This window comes from Notolabrus celidotus, chromosome 3, assembly GCF_009762535.1.
Source record: "Notolabrus celidotus isolate fNotCel1 chromosome 3, fNotCel1.pri, whole genome shotgun sequence".
Taxonomy (NCBI): domain Eukaryota; kingdom Metazoa; phylum Chordata; class Actinopteri; order Labriformes; family Labridae; genus Notolabrus; species Notolabrus celidotus.
In genome coordinates, this window is record NC_048274.1 from 510,812 (window position 1) to 534,084 (window position 23,273).

At 44.4% G+C, this 23,273-nt stretch overlaps 1 protein-coding gene across 1 annotated transcript in view; it reads right to left on the reverse strand.

Moving 5' to 3' along the window:
• The window catches only part of LOC117810433 (serine/threonine-protein kinase BRSK2-like), an 87,491-nt gene extending 67,439 nt beyond the window's left edge, over positions 1-20,052 (reverse strand). The window contains exons 1-2 of the mRNA XM_034680269.1: positions 19,995-20,052; positions 6,869-6,963 (exon numbers count right to left, since the gene is read on the reverse strand). Coding sequence (XP_034536160.1) covers positions 6,869-6,963; positions 19,995-20,052 — 153 coding nt within the window. The remainder of the gene's footprint in view (positions 1-6,868; positions 6,964-19,994) is intronic.
• Between the last annotated feature and the right edge of the window lie 3,221 nt (positions 20,053-23,273).

Here is a 23,273-nt window from a genome sequence, read left to right on the forward strand (position 1 = left end):
CCCGTCTTGTCAATAATGTCTTTAAGTGACAGTAATCCAGTCTAACTGCTTATTACACAGAAATGTTCCTACGCTTTCTTTCAAGTCTTTTTTTTTCCTGTGTGTGTTGGAGTGTGTGTTGGAGTGTGTGTTGGAGTGTGTGTTGGAGTGTGTGTTGGAGTGTGTGTTGGAGTGTGTGTTGGAGTGTGTGTTGGAATGTGTGTGTTGGAGTGTGTGTGTTGGAATGTGTGTGTTGGAGTGTGTGTGTGTGTTTGACAGAGACGGAACATAATAAAGCAGGAAATAATGATGGAGGACGGCAAATCAGCACTTAGAGACTCGGGCTGCCTTTTGACGTCTAATGAAAGAGCAAAACACAAACTAGGAGCAGAGGTTTCCAACACTTGCATCAGAGTGTTTCTGCATGAAAGGAGTGAAAATGAGAGAAGAGGACGAGTTGTATCTGCAGCTGATGCTGTCAGTACATCTTTAAATATCTGTCTGTGAGATTTCTCGTCCGTCCGGCAGCAAAGAAACTTTAAAAAACTCCACAGTTACATTTATCTTTCACAATATTATCGATGCTGGCCGTCCTTCGGTTTCCATGTTCACGGTTCTTTCCTTGGAAAGCAAAAGATGAAAGATTTATCCTTCAAGAGGTTCAAATATTCTTGAGAATTCACAGAATGGTGCACAAAATTCTGAACATTAGTAAAAATGACAAAGTGCTGCAGACTGATTTAGGAGCTGCACTTTGAGCTGACATGAAAACTATCTCCTGCACGGTGGGAATGAAAGCGTGAGCTGAGACTCAGAAGGACTGATGGCTGGACGGAAACAGACCGGACGAATGGAACCATCTCTGACTCCATTAGCGCTGCAGTTTAGTTTTCTTATCTCTAATCTAAGCCTTCAAGTCAAATTGAGGTGATCCAGCTTTAACTTTGGCTGCTGAAATATAATTAAGGTTGGAAATTGAAGTGTTATTCTTTTTAACCATCCACTATTTTGTCCCTTCTGACACACTGTAGTTAGCTTGTCGCAGTGTCTTCCTGCTTCCTGCTGCTGATATGATGGGAAATATTGATATCAGTTCACTTTTGAATTCTAAAAGTAATATTAAATATAAATAAGAGATTTCATATTCTACTTGCCGTTCTGCCTATTTTGGGATGAGGATGAGTTGTTCTTTTGCCTTGGGTCCTTTAAGACAGGGGTTCTCAAACTTGTTGGAGCCAGGGACCCCTTACAGGTGAGAAAACTGTCCAAGGACCCCCTCATAACTGTAACACAGATTAAACACATTAGAGATGTGTCATGATCCAAAGCTGCGGCTCTGAGAGTCGATGCTTTATAGTGAATCAGAAGAGCCGGCTCACATTGAGAGAGAGCCGGCTCCCAGTTTGTTCCTTTCCCTGCTTAGCTCTCTCAGTGCTCAGCCCCAGCTCTGCTCACAGCAGAACTTTTTTTGATTGGTCAGCATGGCGGCCATGCGGCCAATCACATGTGAGGATATAGGATACAGGTGATGGAGGGGAGGCTGTGTATCGTGGCTTCATCTGTTCCTTCTGAGAGGGTTAGGGTTAGGGTTCTTCTCAAAAACCGGGCAAATACTCACTGAGAGGAGAAACCAGATCAGACCATCCAAGCTGAGGCATCTGATTTTACTCAATGCCAACCTGAGAACATAAATAATGTTTGCTCCAGTTTGGTTCTGGTTCTGTTTGCTTGAGTTGGTTCTGGTTCTGTTTGCTTGAGTTTGGTTCTGGTTCTGGTTCTGTTTGCTTGAGTTGGTTCTGGTTCTGATTCTGTTTGCTTGAGTGTGGTTCTGGTTCTGGCTGTGTTTGCTTGAGTTTGGTTCTGGTTCTGGTTCGGTTCTGGTTCAGCTCTGGTTCGGCTCTTGTTCGGTTCTGGTCCTGTTCTGGTTCGGTTCTGGTTCGGCTCAGTTCGGCTCGGTTCTGGTTCGGTTCTGGTTCGGTTCTGGTCCAGTTCTGGTTTGGTTCGGTTCTGGTTCGGTTCTGGTTCGGTTCTGGTTCGGTTCTGGTCAAGTTCTGGTTCGGTTCTGGTTCGGCTCAGTTGGGTTCGGTTCTGGTTCTGGTTCGGTTCGGTTCAGTTCAGTTCGGTTCTGGTTCTGGTTCGGTTCTGGTTCGGTTCTGGTTCAACTCAGTTCGGTTAGGTTCTGGATCTTTCTGGCTCGGTTCTGGTACGGTTCCGGTTCGGTTATGGTTAGGTTCTGGTTCGGTTTAGTTCTGTTTCTAACCCTAACCCTAACCCTAATCCTAACCCTAATCCTAATCACAACCCTAACCCTAACCCTAACCCTAACCCCCTAACCCCCTAACCCTAACCCTAACCCTAACCCCCTAACCCTAACCCTAACCCTAACCCTAACCCTAATCCTAACCCTAACCCTAATCCTAATCACAACCCTAACCCTAACCCTAATCCTAACCCTAACAACCCTAACCCTAACCCTAACCCTAATCCTAACCCTAACCCTAACCCTAACCCTAACCCTAATCCTAACCCTAACCCTAACCCTAATCCTAATCCTAATCCTAACCCTAATCCTAACCCTAACCCTAATCACAACCCTAACCTTAATCCTAACCCTAATCCTAACCCTAACCCTAATCCTAACCCTAACCCTAACCCTAATCACAACCCTAACCCTAACCCTAACCCTAATCACAACCCTAACCCTAACCCTAATTACAACCCTAACCTTAACCCTAACCCTAACCCTAACCCTAACCCTAACCCTAATCACAACCCTAACCCTAACCCTAACCCTAATCACAACCCTAAACCTAACCCTAACCCTAATCCTAACCCTAACCCTAACCCTAATCCTAACCCTAACCCTAATCCTAACCCTAACCCTAATCCTAATCCTAATCCTAACACTAACCCTAACCCTAATCCTAACCCTAACCCTAACCCTAATCCTAATCCTAACCCTAACCCTAACCCTAACCCTAACCCTAATCCTAACCCTAATCACAACCCTAACCCTAACCCTAACCCTAATCACAACCCTAATCCTAACCCTAACCCTAATCCTAACCCTAACCCTAATCCTAACCCTAACCCTAACCCTAACCCTAATCACAACCCTAATCCTAACCCTAACCCTAACCCTAATCACAACCCTAATCCTAACCCTAACCCTAATCACAACCCTAACCCTAACCCTAACCCTAACCCTAATCCTAACCCTAACCCTAATCACAACCCTAACCCTAATCCTAACCCTAACCCTAACCCTAACCCTAATCCTAATCCTAATCCTAACCCTAACCCTAATCACAACCCTAACCCTAACCCTAACCCTAATCCTAACCCTAATCCTAACCCTAACCCTAATCCTAACCCTAACCCTAACCCTAACCCTAATCACAACCCTAATCCTAACCCTAACCCTAATCACAACCCTAATCCTAACCCTAACCCTAATCACAACCCTAACCCTAACCCTAACCCTAACCCTAATCCTAACCCTAACCCTAATCACAACCCTAACCCTAACCCTAACCCTAACCCTAATCCTAACCCTAATCACAACCCTAATCCTAACCCTAACCCTAATCCTAATCCTAACCCTAACCCTAATCCTAACCCTAACCCTAATCACAACCCTAACCCTAATCCTAACCCTAATCACAACCCTAATCCTAACCCTAACCCTAATCCTAACCCTAACCCTAATCACAACCCTAACCCTAACCCTAACCCTAATCACAACCCTAACCCTAACCCTAATCACAACCCTAACCCTAACCCTGACCCTAACCCTAATCACAACCCTAACCCTAACCCTAATCCTAACCCTAACCCTAATCACAACCCTAACCCTAACCCTAACCCTAATCACAACCCTAATCCTAACCCTAACCCTAATCACAACCCTAACCCTAACCCTAACCCTAACCCTAACCCTAATCACAACCCTAACCCTAACCCTAACCCTAATCACAACCCTAACCATAGGATCAGGGTAAGAATTGTTCTGTAACAGAATAAATGCCCCACATTGGGTAATTATAAGTCTTCTCATAAAAACACTGTTAAAGGGTTTTCAACACAAACCATTATTTTATTCAAAGTTAAGGTCAAATATTCGGCTACAACAGATCCTAAATTAAGAGCTGTTCAGGAGTCGAAAGAGTCGGCTCTTCTTTGTGAGCCGAGTTAAAAGAGCCGGCTCTCTGTAAAGATCTGAACTTCCCATCACTAAAGCTCATGCTCACTACCATTTTCACTCTTAGTTCCTCTTGGAACTATTTGTATTGTAAAACGCATCAATGTAAATCCTTCAGACCTGTACCATAGTGATAAACAGATAACACTTCAATTTGAATCAAGTAAATCCCACTTGTATCCTTTAAAACAGAGGGTCATTTCATTCCTTGTGGACTCAACATGACAGCATTTAGACTTTTCAAGTCATTGATCTTAAACGCTTTCAGAAAATTAACAGGAGCAAGACTCACATATCCCTTCAGCCACCAAATGGTATCAGAACAATGGTGGATATGCTGTTTTATCATTTATTAGAAATGTATTCAAATTATTTCATGGACCCCCACGCTATGGTTTGAGGACCCCCAGGGGTCCCAGGACCCCACTTTGAGAACAACTGCTTTAAGATACTGATTTTAAAACAAACAGTTTCATCACGTCTGAAAGCCGGACGATTAAAACCGAATCTATCAGCCTGAAGTGAAGGGATGTGTTTGATGGGGCTAAACCAACCATTCCATATCTTAGAAATCAAAGTAAGTAATTACCTCCGCTCCAAACACACTCCACTTCACATTTAAGGATGATTTGGGTGCCTTTCATTATGTTAATGGACTCGTGTCTTCCTTGTGTCCTTGCTTCTTCAAAGGATAATGTGAGGTAAGGACATAAGGACAGAGGAGACGGAGCTGCCAAACGAGCATCATCTGATTCACAGCGTCGGTCCAAAGTGACGTCAAACTGTGGAGGTGCAGCGCTCTTACGGCACACCGCTACATAAAGGACTCCTGCGTAGGAAACACGTGTGCGCCCTCAGGTCCTTTAAAAACCTCCTAGTCTCCTTGAGGTGAATGAAAGACGCTGGACGACGTCAGAGCGGGGTCAGGAGAGAAAACGTGAGGAAGTGGAAGTGAATGAAAAGCACTCATTGACTGCAGAGCATGAGTCAAGCTCACAGGAAGCTCACAGACGGAACATGTGACTCATGTTCATGCAGCTGTTTGTTTGTTTGAGTGGGAGGACGGAGGAGTGGTGACAGTGATAACAAAAGGCAACACGGAGCAGGAGACGGTCCACGGTCTGACACCTGCTCTGTGTGAGGTGAGTGGGTGACACGCTGACAGCAAGGACTGAAACCTAAAACTGCACCTGCTCCTTTTTCTGCTCTCGTGATGCTGGAAAGACCGTGGGCGCAAACTATCCAAGAAATGAAATAAGAGATCTGAAGAGGTGCCACAATTCAACTTTCACTCTTATCTGAAGAAGCAGGGATGTCACACGGCTTCAAGGAGCAGGAAAACACTCGCCTGAATCTGAATGTGTGCTCTGAAGCGTCAAAGTTGAAGAAGAACGTTGGTTTTGTTGAAATAAAAAGAGCAAAACAACAACAAACTCATTCATTCTGAAGCAGCGGATTCATCTTCTTCCTTTATTACCAAAAACATTACCCACCACACTGTCCAGTCCTCTCTGCTGACTCGCTGCAGTAACCGTTGTAACGCCCGCCTTGTGTCCTCTCAAACATGGTTTCTTTCATTATATTCAGCTATTTTATTTGAATGCTGGTTTATGTTCAAGTGTTCTTTTAATTGGTTATGTAACACCATGATTGACAGCTCTGTGGACCAATGAGGCTCCTGCAGCGCTGTGGAGAGGAGGAACGGTTAGAGGAAACGTAACAAACACACAACAGTCATCGAACGTTCCATAACCATGAGAGTCTGCTTCAAACCCACACAGCTGAGGACTGGACCCGCCTGAAGGAGCTTAGATGTAAGGGCGTGTATTTTGGCTTCACTTTTGTACAACACAAGGAGGTGGAAGTCTATGTGTCTGAGTGATGTAGAAGAGCCCATAAGACAAGGTGTGAAGCCCTAATTTAGGATGAGCTGTTTCAGAGCCTATGATTCTGAAAAGGTGCAGGACTTGTTGTTGCTCTTTTATTTATGGATTCATTTATTTGTTAATTTGATTATTTTTATTTTATTGTACTTAAATGAATCTAAATGTATTTATTTATTGTCTTTTCTTACAGTGTTTTATGTGTCTTTAAGAGTTTTTTAAACACTTTTTGATTACTTTATTGTACTGTATTTTATTTATATTATTTTATTTTATTAATATATATTATTTTTTTTATTTTTATTTATCATATATATATATATTACAGTGTTTTTGTGTCTTTAAGTGTTTTTAAAGTGTTTAATTCAGATTATTTTATTGTATTTTATCTTGTTTTTTGTTTTTTTTACAGTGATATGTGTCTTTAAGTATTGTTTAAAGTGCTTTATTTTTATTATTTTACTGTATTTTATTTTATTTTTTACTGTGTCTTATGTTTTATGAGTTTAAACTTATTTTCCCTCACCATGCAGCCCTCTGTTAAACTTTATTGTTCTTTTTTAAATATGATGTATAAATGAAGTGGATTGGGTAACTACTCTCTGGAGCAGCAAACAGGAGAATGGGAATTGTACGTATTTGCATCTAAAGAGATCAACCTTCATGTTTCTATCCTGTTGAATTTAAGACACCTACATCCCTACTCTTGTTTGTTGGCAATACAGTCATCCTGAAAGAAACACACACACACACACACACACACACACACACACACACACACACACACACAGATTTCTTGTCTTACCTTCATGAGCACCGACTCGCTGAGCTTTTCTCTGTTGACAATCTTTATGGCGACTTTCTGACACGTGACACAGTGGATTCCCAGCTTCACCAGACCTGAAAGAGAAACACGACGGAAAGTTAACACGGAGTCACTTTTTCAAAGTCTGTCTGAGTCGCGCTGAGGCGGCGAGGGACATTCAAAGTTCTGTGATGTGACGGAGGTCAGCGTGGCGAGGAGAGGAGCTGATCTGAATTAATGACATCACAGTCAAGGTTAGCTGTCGCGCTCTGGGACACGAGACGCTGACGGAATTCAAGAGTGATTCAGACACCTTAAATATCAAATAATCCACAAAGTATGAAAAACACAAAGATGGAAGAGTTTTAAAGAAGCTGATGACAGTCTGTGATGAGCGATGATTGTTTGCATCACAGAATCTAAATTAAAGGATCTCCAAAAGGCTCCAAAACTACAAACACGGCCCAGACCTCTTTTCCACCAACGTGAACCGGGTTGTATTTCTGTGAGCCCGTGGAAGAGGCACGCCATGATGTCAGCAGCGCTAGCATGAACTCACAACAACGATGACAGACAGCGTCAGCCTGTCTCCTCGGCCGACCGCTGCTTTGTCTTGGAATCCATTAGTCTCTTTTATTTGTTGGCTGCAGGACGATGGAGGAAACACGTTTGGTTTGTGTTTTTGATCACTGCAACCCCGCCCCTTGTCCCTGATGTAAGCGGTTCGCGGTTCTAGACCAGCAAAGAGTTGGAGCCACTCTGGAACCAGTTTTCCGGCCAGGAGCCGGGTCACTCGCAGTCGAAACACGAAAAAACAGGCCTGAAACTGCCTCTGTTGAAAAGGGGAACCAGAGGGGACACCTTGCATCACCCACCTGTCAATTAAAGAGGCCACGCCCCTAATTATACTTCAAACCTTCTATCAGTTGACATGAACGGGACAAACTGAATTTAAGAGTTAAAGAACTCTCCATTAATCTTTTTTACATGAGGCTCTACAGGGACTGACTCACTCTTGGACTCGGCCTCAAGTGGCCACTCCAGGAACTGCAGCGTTCAGCACTTTTGAGTTTGCTTCATCCTCCCCCCCTGGAGGTTGCTGCTTGTCCCGCACACATGCAGCAGGTTTCGCCCTCTGAGCCTCTCCCGGCTGCATGTTGTTTGTCAGCTAACAGAGCATAAAACAGGCGCATAAAAATGCAATCAACCTGCCTCCTGAAACTCCAGAGTCTCTTTTTCATTGTGTACTTCTAAGAACTCGCCCGTCATGACTCTCGCGCCGTAACACAAATGTCAACATGCAATACCTTTATCTTATTACAGCTACAATGGCCTCATCCATCTCTATCAAAGCCCTGACACCCCGGGACTATATTTTACTTTGTACTGAAGGTCTGCAGACGCCGGTTTAAAATGCCACAGCGCATATGCACCTCTTCATTACCCCACGCTGCATATATATTTCACAGGAGATGAGTGTGGCAGTATTTGAAAGGTGATTTCCCTGTGGGGTCTCACGCAGGAACAAGCGGGGCTGAGAGCAGCAGGGGGGGGGGGGCTCGGGGACCACGATGGCTGCCTGGGGGCTCTTTTGTGTCCCCAGTTAGAAATGAAATGTCTTCCTGGGCGACATTCAGCAGGTCTCATTGATCTTGTTGTCAGAGCGGGTTGAGGACTGCTTCAATTGCTCACAACACAGGGCGGAGGACTGATGTGTATGGGAGTGTGTGTGCATGAGTGACTGGAGGCACACACACACACTCACTCCTGCAAGTTATGTAGAGGTTCAGGAGGAGGGGAAGGGAAATCATGGACGAGGAGCGGACATGAAAATATGTCCAACAAAGATCAGAAACACAAAGTGATGTTTTTATACGTCCATGTCAGTGTCTGCGGTGTGGAAGCCATTAAAAGTGTACGTTACAGCTCCATGGGTCCTGTGTGAGCAATAACAGCGACTTGTCTTCACTGGAAACACATTTGTGCTCCCGTAATCTTCTCTGAGGTTTTCCTTTTCTCATAATTATTCCTCTAAGAGCCTCCGTGCGACCGGAAAGAGGCGTGTTTTTGATTCAATCCACATAAAAATCATAAAAGCACATTAAGTTTGGCATTTGTCATCGTACCTGTCAGGTATTAGAATCATTATTTAGCTCTAAACTAGCCGCCGAAGTAATAATCGGTGACATTTTCACATTAAGAAGCGTCCACTCTGCTTCTCTGCCTCGTTTTAGAATAAATAACTCAGAAAGAGAGGAGTTTATGAAAGCTCTATACACACGCCTTCCTCAGCCTGCATGCCTGTCTGCTCGGAGCGGCTCTTTGTTCATCTCACAGGCACTGAACCATGGATGTAGAGAGAAATACAAATCCACATGTCGACAGTTACATTTTTACAAACATTCAAAGGCCTCATATTTTAGTATTTTAAGCTGTAAACATGTTGTAGTTGTATTAAAGCTGGTTTGAATTCAAATACAAAAACATCTCAAACTCTGAGTTTCTAACTCATAATCCTCACAGTGATCTGAGAGGGATTCTTCTGAGATACCATCCACAAATTGTCTGTGTGCTCCACAACTTCCTGTTAGGATTAGAACTGTAACCACTCGAGGCAAAAACCAGAACCTCTTGTTGGATTTATGGGAGTATTACCATGAGGATGTTTTAAAGCTGTCGTCTTCCTCTACCTTTAATTCATCGAGTTCAGACATCCAGATTCAACAACTCTGATTCATAGAATCTCTGTCATCTCTGTGTCATATGTATCGTCACTGACGCACACTCTGTTCTGTACCCAGGAAGCCTTTGCTGTTGCTCTCCCTACATGTATGTACAAATGTAGAAGAAGAGAGGAGGTGTGCTCTCCCCGCCTCAGGCTTTGGCATTCCACATAGCCACATGGACAGGCAGGGAGATCCCAGAACAGAGGTACTATTCTGTACCCGGGGGTTCTGTAACCTGAAGTCTTTGCTGCTGCTCTCCCTACTTTTGCATTTCATACATGCACATGAAAGAAAGGCGAGGTGTGCTCCCCAGCCTTAGGCTTTGGCATTCCATGTAGGCACAAGGAAGGACAGGGAATTCCCAGAACAGGAGTACTATTCTGTACTTCCAGGGCCTTTGCTGCTACTCTCCCTACTTTGGCTTTTCACGAATGCACATGAAAGAGAGGGGAGGTGTGCTCTCCCCATTTCAAGCTTTGGCATTCCACGTAGTCATGTGAAAGGGGCAGTGAGCTCCCAGAACAGAGGTACTATTCTGTACCCGGGGGTTCTGTAACCTGAAGTCTTTGCTGCTGCTCTCCCTACTTTTGCATTTCATACATGCACATGAAAGAAAGGCGAGGTGTGCTCCCCAGCCTTAGGCTTTGGCATTCCATGTAGGCACAAGGAAGGACATAAACTCCCAGAACAGTAGTACTATTCTGTACCACCAGGGCCTTTGCTGCTGCTCTCCCCTGCCTTGGTTTTTTTATGTCTGCACATTAAAGAGAGAGGTGTGCTCTACCCATTTCAAGCTTTGGCATTCCACGTATGCATGTGGCAGGCGAGGGAGCAACCGCAACAGGGGTACTATTCTGTACTACTCGGGCCTTTGCTGCTGCTCTCCCTGCCTGGACTTTTCATGCATGATAGAGAGGGGAGGTGTGCTCTCCCCGCCTCAGGTTTTGGCATTCCCTGTAAGCACAGGGGATGCAAGGGGCTCCTAGAACAAAGCCATACTGCCACATTTAATTTGTTTCATGTAAATAATTGATAATTTGCACGAGAGTGGACCTCGTTGAAAGGGCTGTAGATTTATTTTATCGTCATCTGATTGGTCGTTACAGTTTCAATGTTCGGAGGTGAGGTAACATGCAGCAAGCCTCCAGTTTGAATGATTCATTGACTCTAAAAATGACAGACGTCTAATGTTTACTGAGTAACTTTCAGCACACACAATGACGTTCAGTTAGTTCAGCTGTCCGGGTCGTTTGTAGCTCATAGCGGAACATTAAAATTCATTAAGACGGAGCTGCAGAGTCTGAAAGGACGAGCAGCGTTGTCTCCGTTAGACTGACGTGCCAGAGGACCCCGGAGGAGCATGGTTAGCATGAGCAGTGAAGCAAAGCCTGCTGAACAAAGAAGCAAACACCTCCAGATAAACAACAACAACATGAATATCAACACCACCTGACTGACAGGTGGACTCTGAGCTCTCTGCAGGAAGGACGGATTACAAAGTGAAATAAATCTCACAGAAGGGAAATGAAACCCATGTGCGACCAGCTGAAGCTAAAAGTGTCCCGAACGGCTCAGTTTCATCGATTCCTCTCTCCTTCATCAGCTCCCTCCTCTCTGCTGGATCAGATCGATGAACTGCAGGACCTCTGAACTCCACAGACTGGCAGCAGGGACTCCAGTCCTCCTCAACTCCTTGAACCTCAGACCTCCCACAGTCCCTCTCTGCACCTCTGGAATTAAAGTAGAAACTACTTGAAGAGTCCAGATTAAGCTGCTTTAATGATTACTCTCCACATTTACCTCCCGCTGAGAACATTGAGAGTCAAACTATCCATGACGGCTTTAAAACACGAGTCCACTGCTGATCACAGGAACCATCGCAGGAGGAAGCAGCCAATCAGAGAGCGCCGCTTCTCTAAAACTCTGGATTCAAAATCAATTCAGGAAAACTGTGAATGTTTCTGATTGAGAGCTTGATATAATCTGATTACTCAAGGACCCTGATTGATCTTTAAACTCTCCTCTTGTCTGACAACAGATGAATGGAGTGATGCACGGTTTGGAAAAGGTGTGACAAGATTTGTCTTTCAGGAAACCATGTCACTTGAAACACGCTGTTAGATCTGTCTGAGTGTAATGAGAGGTAAAAACTGAGCCGGTTCCCTCACACAGTTTCAGCTTTTTCATGAATCTGCAGAACAAAACAGTCTGCTCTCTCTCTCTCTCTCTCTCTCTCCCTCTCTGTTGTTCTCCACATGAGCGAAACCTGGGGGCTGTCCAGCTGATGATGCAGCAAGTTCAGGGAATATTCAGACAGACCTCTCAGTTGGTGCAGCTGTCAGACTGCAGCAAGGACAACAAACACAGCAGCTGGTGTCTGGCAGAAACGGGGACACCGATTTTACAAAGACAAAACAAGAGTGTGGAAAAATGAAGGATGGCGCTGCATGGAGGAAAACCTGGAAACTACTGAGAGGAGGGAACGACCAATCAACCTGGAAAGTCTCTCAGACTTTTACCTGAAGTTTGTGTAAACAAACCAAGAAGCTATCAAGCATTTCTACTTCTTCCATCCAACAATCACTCACTCCACTCTCCTTTAAAAAAAGCTTCAGGACTGAAACGTACAGTGACAACAAAGAGGCTCACAGTATGTCTCACAGACCGAGCTGTGACGGTTTGTGGTCCAGCTGGAGTTAAAGCTGCACCTTAACATTTGGGAATCTGTTCTCTGGAAGGAGACGGCCGTGACTTTCTCTCCTCCAGCTTCATGAGACTGACAGGACGGATCCTGCAGTGAGGAGCGCGCTGCAAGTTTATTAACAAACTCAAACTTTCTGCGACGATGAAGAAACACAACAAATGTGTCCGAAATCCTGAAAACACTTTAGATGTGTTTTCCTCTGAGAGCTGCAGAGAGTGTGCCGCTGTGCAGACGCAGAGACGCCGCAGTCACAACTCGACTTTAAGAAAGTGCCCGACACATCCTGCAGAGCTGTTGGAGGCGTGCGCACAGTCAGTGTTAACTAATGCTGACAGGTCAGCTGTTGTTGGTGACCTTCAGCGGACTCACACTCACACCCTCAACACTTAAACGTGACAGTGTTGTTCTCAGTGTCGGCTTCACTTCCAATCACTCAGCGCGTAGTTAATAAGTCATTCAGACGTGATATCGCATGATGACAGAGTGATGGGTGTCATCACGGTCAGCCTTCAGAGGTTGGAGGTGATGAGGTATCACAGATTTGGTGCACTGAAGAATTATTCAAACAACTAAAGAAAGAGAAATAAATAAATATGACTGGTTACATAGAAATGATAGATTAGAAACAGCTCGTCAGAGAAACACTTTCTCTGGAGAGCATCTTAAATGTGGAGTGTGCATCTGTATGTCTGGTTTATTGAGGTAAATTCTTCGGATTGTGTGACTAAGGTAGAGAAGAAATAATGGTGAGACTGTCTGCAAAAGATCATTATTAAATTCATATTTTAACCATATAAAAAAAAAAAAAAAAGTCAGAGTTTTTCTGAGACATCTGAGGATGCCTTTAACTCTGTTCTCCTTCAAACTGGATCTCTGTTAAACTTCTATGTTTGAAATCATTTCCACCAGAGCTTTAACTACCCATCATCGTCTTTCAGAGCACTGTTGCCAACTCCTCAGTGAGGAAAGTATCTATTGGCTGTCCATAAAGTCGCTAAATGACGTTGTCACTTAATTTGCATAATTAAAATTGTAATGGACGCTGCAGGGGAGACGTAACGTTGAGGGAGAGACAAAAAGAGGTTAAAAAACACCTTAAATATGTTTATAACTAAACTTAGGAGCCTACAATAAATCAAAGTAAACATTACATTTTTCAACCAGAACATTTTCAAGATGTTTATTGTATAAAACCTACATTAACAATCTAAAAGGACCAAAAAGAGACAGTAGGTGGGACCAGCCTGCGTGTTCCTCGTACATGAGTGATACATTTGCAGTCTGGATGCTGAGGGGTGAACGCCTCATGCTCTGAATACAGTGAGGAGGGACTCACAGCAGCATCCACAGCTCCTTGAGTAGAGTAAGAACGAAACATGCTTTCACGTCAGTCTCCAAAATCACCAGAAAAAGTTGCTAGATTTGTCGCTTGAGGGGTCTCCAAACTCACTAAATATAGAGACAAAGTTGCTAAGTTGGCGACACTGCTTCAGAGTGGATTGAGTTTGCTCAGCTGTCATAAACTCAGGTTTGTTGTACTCATATCCTGAATCTGGGTCCTGGTTTTTGGAACTTGAGACTCAAGCTAGACTCAAGCACGATGACTTGGACATTCCGTGTGGTTCATACTTCTGTGTCAATCCTACGCCATAGCCAACAACATAGGTCCATGTAGCCCTGAGTCTATGCAGAAGCCTTTGCGTGTAGCTTGACATGCACAGCCTTGAATATGTAATTACGTAGACCACAAGTCCTGTGATTGGTCCTCTGGGTAGCAACGTTTTCCAGAAACTTGTACTAACCATTCAGTCCATCTCCTCTGCAATAACTGCAGTACAATCAACTAGAGCTCATCATTGAATCAGCTCCAACTTCAACATAACACGCTCAGAGTCCCCATAGTGTCCTGCACAAAGAAGCAAAGACCATAGCTGGACTGGAACTGGAGATATGACTAGCTGAGACATCACTCCACTGACTAGAGTTAGGGCGAGTACTGCAGAGCGACGTGGGAACTCTGATGCCAAAGTATGGAGAGCTCACAGCGATTCATTTTTGTTCATTATCACATCTGCACCAATTAACTTGGGGATGCTGATAGCTTAGCTTCATGTGACTCAATCAGCATCTTTAATGTGCACACGCTGAGAGAGGAAGCATCGACTGCTGCATGAAATAATCCTCCGTATTGATCTGGATGAGTTCAGACATGAGGACCGTGCGGACTGAACGTTCTGTGTAACTGAAAGGTGACGTTAGAAGAACGAGGACTTTCTAACAAAAGAACAAAACGCCTCTGAGCTTTGATCTAATTGGTGAAGTGAACACATCAGAGTGAGTCAGCTCAGGAGGAAGCACACGCCGGCAGATATCCTCCCTTCTTTGTGGGTTCAGTGTTTTGGCACGCAGAAATCGTTTCAATCATGCAGAGCTGTGGGCTGCTGGACCTGCAGGCCACCGTCTGCCACACACACACACACACACACACAGGGCTGAAAACCACTAAGTACAGCCCGGAGTCATGAGAGCGGCCTCTGCAGCTCTCCAGGCTGAGATTTCTGACAGCATCAGAGCCGGCAGAGTGAACGCAATCGAAGGGCATCCGACTTCTCCTCCTCTGTCTTTTCTTTAGCAGAACTAACCCACGGCTGATAACAAGCAGGCTGCAGCTGGTGCTGCGTGAACGACTGCAGGGAGGAAGAGAGGAGAGCAGGAGGGAGACAGAAAAGTGAAAAGAAAACAGGAGCTAGACAGGAAGCAGGATGGAAAACTTTGAGCTAATTGAGCTAAAAATAGAAAGAGAGTCGGGCTCTGCGGTGGGAACATTTTTAGGTGTGCTCGGATCCTCTCCCCCTTCACAGCAGCACAGAATCGATGCAGGTTTTAACAACAGGAGTGACGACACTTCAGCTTTGTTGATCAAACAACAAAGAGACTTGGATGATTTGGAAGTCATCTGATCCGTGACGACACTCAGGAGATCTGTGGCGAGCTCAACAGGCTCCAGAACTCAGATTTAGAAACCGAACTATGAGATATTTATAGAGAGGAAGCAGCATGACGTCACAGAGCAGCAGATCAGATCGTCTCCTGACAGACGAGGTGTCAACCCCCGTCTGAAGGTTCTCCTCTCATGTTTTAAAAAGTACGATGAATCAATCTGAAAGTTACCTGAGTACGATTAACCAAACGAGTCAGGATAGAAACAGAAAGAAGAGAGCAACAAGACAGGATGACTTGAAATTGAAATCACAGCAAAGACAAGAGAGAAAATGTGGGAATACACTGTTACTGTCTAAGCCAATAGCAGCATAACTAAGACCTGGTCCAAGCCTGATCCAGCTCTAACTATAAGCTTTACCAAAAAGGAAAGTTTGAAGCCTACTCTTAAAAGTAGAGAGGGTGCCTGCCTCCCAGACCCTGACTGGTAGATGATTCCAAAGGAGAGGGGCCTGATAACTGAAGGCTCTACCTCCCATACTACTTTTAGAGACTTTACGTTGGACTTCCACCAGATCTGTGTCCAGTCTGTTTCTGTGCTCTCACATCCAACGCAGCGCAATCAAGGATTCTCCTCCTCCTCCTCTCCTCATCCATGTTGTCTTTCTGGTCCTCTAAAAACCTCTGACCTGTTGACTAATGCGACCATGGCTGTGTTGTTTCTGCCTCGATCTTCAGCATGTATACCTGGCTTTCCACAACGTTCCTCCCAGCAGATTTCTGGAAGTGAAATCCCTCTCTCGCTCTACAGAAATATATATCAAGATAGTATCTAAAACCATCAGACTTTGCAGACTTCTGTCAGAACTGAGGACTTAAATCTTACGTCAGACTTCCAACAGACCCGTGTCCTGTCCATGCTCCGTGCTCTCTTGTCCGTCAACACCCACCGGCTGCATTTTCAGGACCTCCGGACAGCTGGAGTCATGTGACTGAGGTTTTCCCATGGTAATCACTCCTCCTCCTCCTCCTCTCCTCATCCATGTTGTCTTTCTGGTCCTCTGAAAACCTCTGACCTGTTGACTCCAGGCCTGGCTCCGCCCATCATGACTTTGGTTTGTTGTTGTAGTTAAGTGAAATACGATCTGGTGATAACACAGAGTGTTTCATTCTGAAAATTGATGCGTCGTGCTCCGGCATCCGGCAACAATAGAAGTCTTGTGTATCTGATCCGGAGGACTCCAACCTGCCGGATCAGAGACGCAGCTGGAACAAACAGAGTGGATCCAGTGGAAGTTAACACATTGACTGGAATAGAAACCTATCAGATCTGGTGCTGTGATGGATTGGAGACGGATCTTGTGGAATTTGGCCATTAGGTCTGAGCGTCATGCATGGTGCCGGACCATTAAGAGCTCTTCAGGCCAGAAGAAGAAAGTCCTCTCTAGATCTTCTCTTCTGATCCAACACAAAGTTGCTGTAACTTCGAATCCAAGCAGCTGCAGAGGAACAGATCTAACGCTCTACAAGATAACAATCCTGGATTTGTTAATGAAGTCTGGGGGCTTAAAAGAGAAGGATGAAGCAGCTGTTACTGGTATTAAAACATCATCCTACACTACACTACAAGAAGACACTTTGAAACGTAATCTACCGCAGCAAATTCACAACTTAAGAATCATTTAAATCCAAAATGGTGATAATAAAGGAAGTGTATCCACGTCTTTCTACTACATCTTTGAAACTGAAAATACTCAGAGAGAGACGGAGAATCACTCTGAAACCTCCCCCCCACTTCAAAAACTTCCCTCGGCTCAGAGAAATGGGGCACAGAAGAAATGTGGCGTGGAGCTTGTCATCCAGCAGCAGACCTGAGCGCGGCTCAGCGGGGCTCTGATGGAGTTTCCCGGCTGTCGGGGGAGCCATCTGTAGCTGTCTGGCCGGATTGATGAGCCCACCGCTTCTCACATTTCAATCAGACCTGCCAGCCTCCAAAACTGAGCCCCGGCCTATTTACATCTCATTACAGAGGCGAGGAACATCAATTCCATTCTCCCCGTTACACCCAAAGAAGAAGAAGAGGGAACATTTTGTTTCCCAGCTTCGCATGAACCAAAAACATATCGATCCATCCTCACCTCGGATGTCTAATTGCCCACCTTGCTGTCCGTCACATGATGCCTCCCTCCTCTTTTTAAACCAATCATGTGAGCGGAGAGCACCCCGCCGTCCTGTAACATTGATTAACTGCTGCTGCTGGTTCACTGATGAGTCTGATGTGTACGAGGACGCGCCGACAGAGGGATGTTGGCGCTGTCGTCAGCGGCTCACTGAGGCTAATGAGATCACAGAGATGGAAATGGGCCTGAACATTGATTTCATACTATGAATTACACATCGCAGGCTGCTCATGTGAAACCGCTCGCAGTCACAGATCACTGAAGAAATATCTGATGTGAAATAAACAAGGGTCGGCCGGGCAGCTGCGGCTCAAGGTTTCTCTTCTTTCTTTATATATTTATTCTGCAGTTAATGAGCGGGAAGGTACGGTGAGCAGGAGCGGACATAATTAAGAGGAAACAGTGTGTTTGGAGGATTGTTTATACGACTAGTCAAGGCCTTATCCTCTGAGTGTGTGTCAGAGAAGACAAAAAGAACCAAAGCACTGAACTAACACGATAGAACACTCTACCTCTCACGTCAAAGTCCACTACAGTCCAAAGTTACTAACCATAGACCTTTCTGGAGGCCCTGAGCTCCCTTGTCTCGTAGGTTCCTCTGGATCTCTGCTGTAGATTCATTTTTTGGGGTCTGTTATTCATCCTTTCTTTACTTCTTTCCTTATTCTTTACTGTTCTTCTTTCTTTCTTTCTTTCTCTCATTCCATTTTCCTTTCATTCGTTCATTCTTTCTTTCTTTCTTTCTCTCTTTGTTCTCTCCATGTTTCTTCATCCTTTATGTCTCCTTTTCCTATTACCTCCTTTCCTTCTTTCTTTCCTTCACCATTTATTCTCCTCTTTTTCTTTCTTCTGGTCTCCCTCTCTTCTCTCTTTTCTTAGACCTTCTGGAGTCCCTGAGCTCCCTTGTCTCGTAGGTTCCTCTGGATCTCTGCTGTAGATTCCTTTTTGGGGTCTGTTATTCATCCTTTCTTTTCTTCTTTCCTTATTCTTGACTGTTCTTCTTTCTTTCTTTCCTCCTTTCCTTCTTTCTTTCATTCCTTTTTCCTTTCATTCCTTCCTTCTCTCTTTCATTTTTCCTTTCTTCCCTTTCTTCTTTCTTTCTTTCTCTCATTCCATTTTCCTTTCATTCATTCATTCATTCTTTCTTTCTTTCTTTCTGTCTTTGTTCTCTCCATGTTTCTTCATCCTTTACGTCTCCTTTTTCTATCCTCTCATTTCCTTCTTTCCTTCCTTCACCATTTATTCTCCTCTTTTTCTTTCTTCTGGTCTCCCTCTCTTCTCTCTTTTCTTAGACCTTTCTGGAGTCCCTGAGCTCCCTTGTCTCGTAGGTTCCTCTGGATCTCTGCTGCTGTGGACGTGTCAGACTCCAGCTGCTACAACTACTACTATCCGTCTCTCCACTATCATCTCTCTCTCTCTCTTCATCTCCCTCTATCCCTCTCTCCAACACGGTCTCAGCAGATGTGTGTCTAACATGAGTCTGGTCCTGCTGGAGGTTTCTGCCTGTTAAAGGAAGTTTGTCCTTGCCACTGTAACTTGCTAAATGCTGCAAAGTGCTCTGCTCATGGTGGATTAAGATGAGATCAGACTGAGTCCTGTCTGGAAGATGGGACTGGATCTGATGTTAGATTTTTGGGGATTCCTTAAACCCAAGAATGTCTCAACTTTTGGATGAAATCATGTTGTTTCAGTTCATGTCACAGTAACGGCTGTTTTTAAAATAAACTTCTGATGATGCAGAATTCAAACATTTGGTCTTCATTGATATTTTGAGACTCTTTCAGATCACAGCAGGGGTTCCCAAACTCTTCAGCCTGTGACCCCAAACATTTACATGCCCAAACCACCTGACTCTGATAGGTTCTTAATTTAGCCGGTCTGCAGATAATTAGCTTTAGACGGAGGGGTTAGACAGAGTCCTGAGGAAATGCTACATTCAAATTCATGCTAGTTTTTCGTGACTACCAACCCCAGCTTTAAAGGGTAAAATATGCAGTTTTAGATTAAATCAAAGAAAAAAAAACATTCTAAGACATCACGCGACCCCCCAGGGGGTCTGGACCCACACTTTGGGAACCGCTGTAATACAGGACAGTGGATTGAGCAGGATACTGGGAATACAGAGCAGGCAAAGGGGCCGAGGGTTAGAACCCGAACCTGGACTGTCTGCCTCAGGGACTACAGCCTCAACACACGGGGTCTGATTCTACCTGGGCTCAGAAAAACCAGCTTACCCAAAGTAAAATGGGAGATAAAGCAAAGCAAGACCTGTCAACCTCTTAAAGATGACCCCTCCTCTGAATCTGGTCACTTCAAGATCCAAAGACAAAAAAAACATGATGCTAAAAACCAAACTACTGAACTGCAGCTTGAAAAGTGTGTCATTGTGATGATAAACACTGCAGTGAAACACGGTTTTATGTTGTGTACTGAATGTTATTTTAGTCCTCTGTAGAAATAAAGGGTCCTCATCCTCCTCTTCCCTCTCTACCACCCTCACACAAACACCTCATAATCAATAACACAAACAATGCTCATTGAAAACAACAGACACATGAGAAATGAGACGCTCTTACCTGTTTTCAGATCAGCATGTTTGGAGCAGGAAGCAGCCGTCCAATCAGAGCGGAGCATGAGGAGAGAGCAGAGAAGAAGAGACCAATGGTTAGCGCTCTGCACAGAAATCTACCTGACAACAGATGATGGAGACACTCGGCTCCCGCATCCAATCAGCTGTTGGTGGTTTTTAATCTCTGTTCTGTAAATTCAGTCTTTTCTGTAAATCCACTTCAGCAGAGGATATCTGTGTCAAGGTTAGCCCCCCCTCTTCATCACCCCCTCTTCATCACCCCCTCTTCATCACCCCTCTGCTCCCCTGATGATTCCAATGTATTGAATATAATTTCCCTCCCACCATCTTTCTCCATGTTCTGACAAAGCCCCCCCCCCCGTTTCCCCGTTAATGAGGTAATCAGCCCCTCCTTTCCTTTTCTCCCCCTCGTTCCTCTGCATCGGCACGAAGAGAGGGGGAGGAGAGGGAGACGAGGGAGGCCAAGAAAGCGGGTCAAGCCTCGAGAGGGAGAGGAAGAGGAAGAAAGGGGGGAGTGAAAGGCTTCCTGCTGCGTTCAGGAGCAACCAGAGGAGGTGGTAATTGTGGATGCCATCACTAATCAACAGAACACGATCGTTTATCGTCGTGATGTCAGAGATATGATTCTTAGATTTGCTCTCTGCAGTTTCATCGCTTCAGCTGACGTACTTTAAAGTGTTGCAGCATCGGAGCCGACGGAAACATGCCGCAGGGGATCTGACTCTTTATGAAAGCCAAACACGTCACGCGTGACGAAATGAAGATATGAAACAAGGCTAAAGTCACACTGAACACGTGAACCCGTCAATAACACTGGTGATGTCCTAGAGATGACATCAGGGTTATTTTAGTAAGCGTTGAGATAGAAGCTGTAACTACAGGAGGAGTCTGATGACGGGTGATATCCAGCTGCATGATGGGAAATGTAGGGAACATGTTTGGGACTGAAGTCAGGATATCTTTGCCTCTGAATCAAATTCATCTGGGGGGGTTTGAGTTGTCTTTGGCAAGGAAGGATGAAAAGAAGGTAAAGAAAGAATGAAATCAAAAGTAGGGGCGTAAGAATAAAGAGAAGAAAAGGAAACATTGGAAAGATGCATCAACATGTGAGTTGTTTTATTAAAGCTGATAAAAGAGAGTGATTTTAATCACGCCCTGCGCTTCTGTGAGGTTCTATCTGTCATTAGTCGAATGATGAGAGCAGCAGTTCCTGCAGAAATGCACTAAAATCAAAGTTCAAGAAGAAACAGTCGAGTCTGACACAAGTCTAAAGGGTGGCACTGCTTCAGTAAATGTACTGAGTTGCTGTAATATTTACCGATTCAAAAGCATGTATGATTTTTCACAGACGGTTTCAAACATGTTCTCATCCCTGTCGTTAAATACAGACACTGTGTCAGAGCAACCCTCATGTTTTCCCCTTGTAAACATGGCTTCAGTAAAACGTTTATTTGGAGAAGTTCAGGCACAAGAACTCATCAGAAAATGAATGATTGTGTGGATGAACGAGATCAAAAACTCCACTTTGACTTCTTCTTGTGTCAAAGGTTTTAACACATAAAGACCTAGACCATTTTTTTGGGGGCGCCAGACTCTCCTGAATTGATTTTAAATATGCTGAATGAGACAAATGTGGTATCAACGGAAAGCTGAGAATGTCCGCTGTAACTGAGTTTTCAAAGCTTGTTGATAGGATTAGTGGTTCAAAAGTTATCAAACATTTAAGAACAAGTAGCCGCCGCCGGCTGTCTAGGTCTTTGTGTGTGGGAATGTTTATCCATATCTAGCGGTCAGATTCTAGATCGAAACCCCTCCCGTCAGTGAAGTGACGGTAGACAAGAAGCTCCTGTGATGCATGATAACTATGATCCTCTATTCAAGTTTTTATCATCAAAAACGACAAACACTCTCTTCTTCCTCTTCATCTTCCAACCGGTGCTTTTTGCACAGCCGATCAATAAGAATAAAAATGTGCATGTGACTAGTTTGTCCGTTCTGTGCTGCTGTAGAAACATGGCGGTGCAAGATGGCGGCCTCCATGGAAGGGGACTCGCTCCTATGTGAATATGAAAGGCTTGTTCTAAGTATTTAATATTGAGGTGTAAACACACTCATTTAAACATACTTATGAATATTATGAGGGTTCCCACTCTTTTCCAGAGATCATTTTCCAGGACATTTTCAGTGATGATGAAGCTGGTATGACAGTCTAAATGTAGTTCCTAATTTAGTTCCTAAATAGTCTAATATGTTCCTCTCAGTTGAAGTCTACATTGAAAGACGTGCAGTCTATGGCTATCTATGTCATCATCTCTTACATGCTTAAAAATGATGGCAAATTGATTATAGAATAATGCAACCACAGATGTACAGCACTTTAATGATGGGCAACTCTCATCTCAGCTCTCTCTTTTCTCAACAAATATATAATTAGCTAAGTAAAAACAACAAAAGTGCCAGTAAAGGAATCTGGAAGCTGCCTTACTGAAATAAATAAATAATAATCAGAGGAGAAGTGAATGACAAAAATGGCCACAAATGTTTCTGAACTCAACTCAAACTCAAAATATACCTGCTTCATCACAGTTTACTCATGTTGGAATCATTTTCCAGGACATTTGACTTTTTCTCCCATTTCCCAGGTGTTTTCCAGGACTGGAAAACTGATCAACTGTTTTCCAGGTGTTCCAGGTTTTCCAGGTTTTCCAGGTTTTCCAGGACACGTGGGAACCCTGATTATATTCCATTTCAACCAAGTCTGTTCTTATAAATGCCGCCGAATACCACGCACTGCACCTTTAAACTCCTTCATCATCTGACCTCCATCATGTTGCACAGCTGGATCAGTCGCTCTGAAAACCCTGCAGAGCAGAACCTGTACGTCACCTCCCCCTGCCTCAGGTAGCTCATCCAAATTAGCTCATGATTACGGGCCTCATACAGCAGCTATTGTGCATGATATATGAGGAACGGCTGGAACAAATGAACACACTGTGATCTGCAGCAGAGTCATGCATTGTCTTTCTACCAACTCAGAGAATAACTTCATCATCTCTCACGAGGTCGAAACAGGAAGGCATTTAATTTGTAACTGAACCCGTCAGCTGAACTCCATCAGCCTTACATTCCCTCCATACATCCTGCTGATATCCGGTGAATCGGCCCTAACGCCCGTCTGAGTGCACAGCACGAGACTTCAGCGTAGGAGCCGCAGTGACACGGAGCTCCGTAAAGTCTCCTCGACAGCTCTCAGGACAGTTTAATG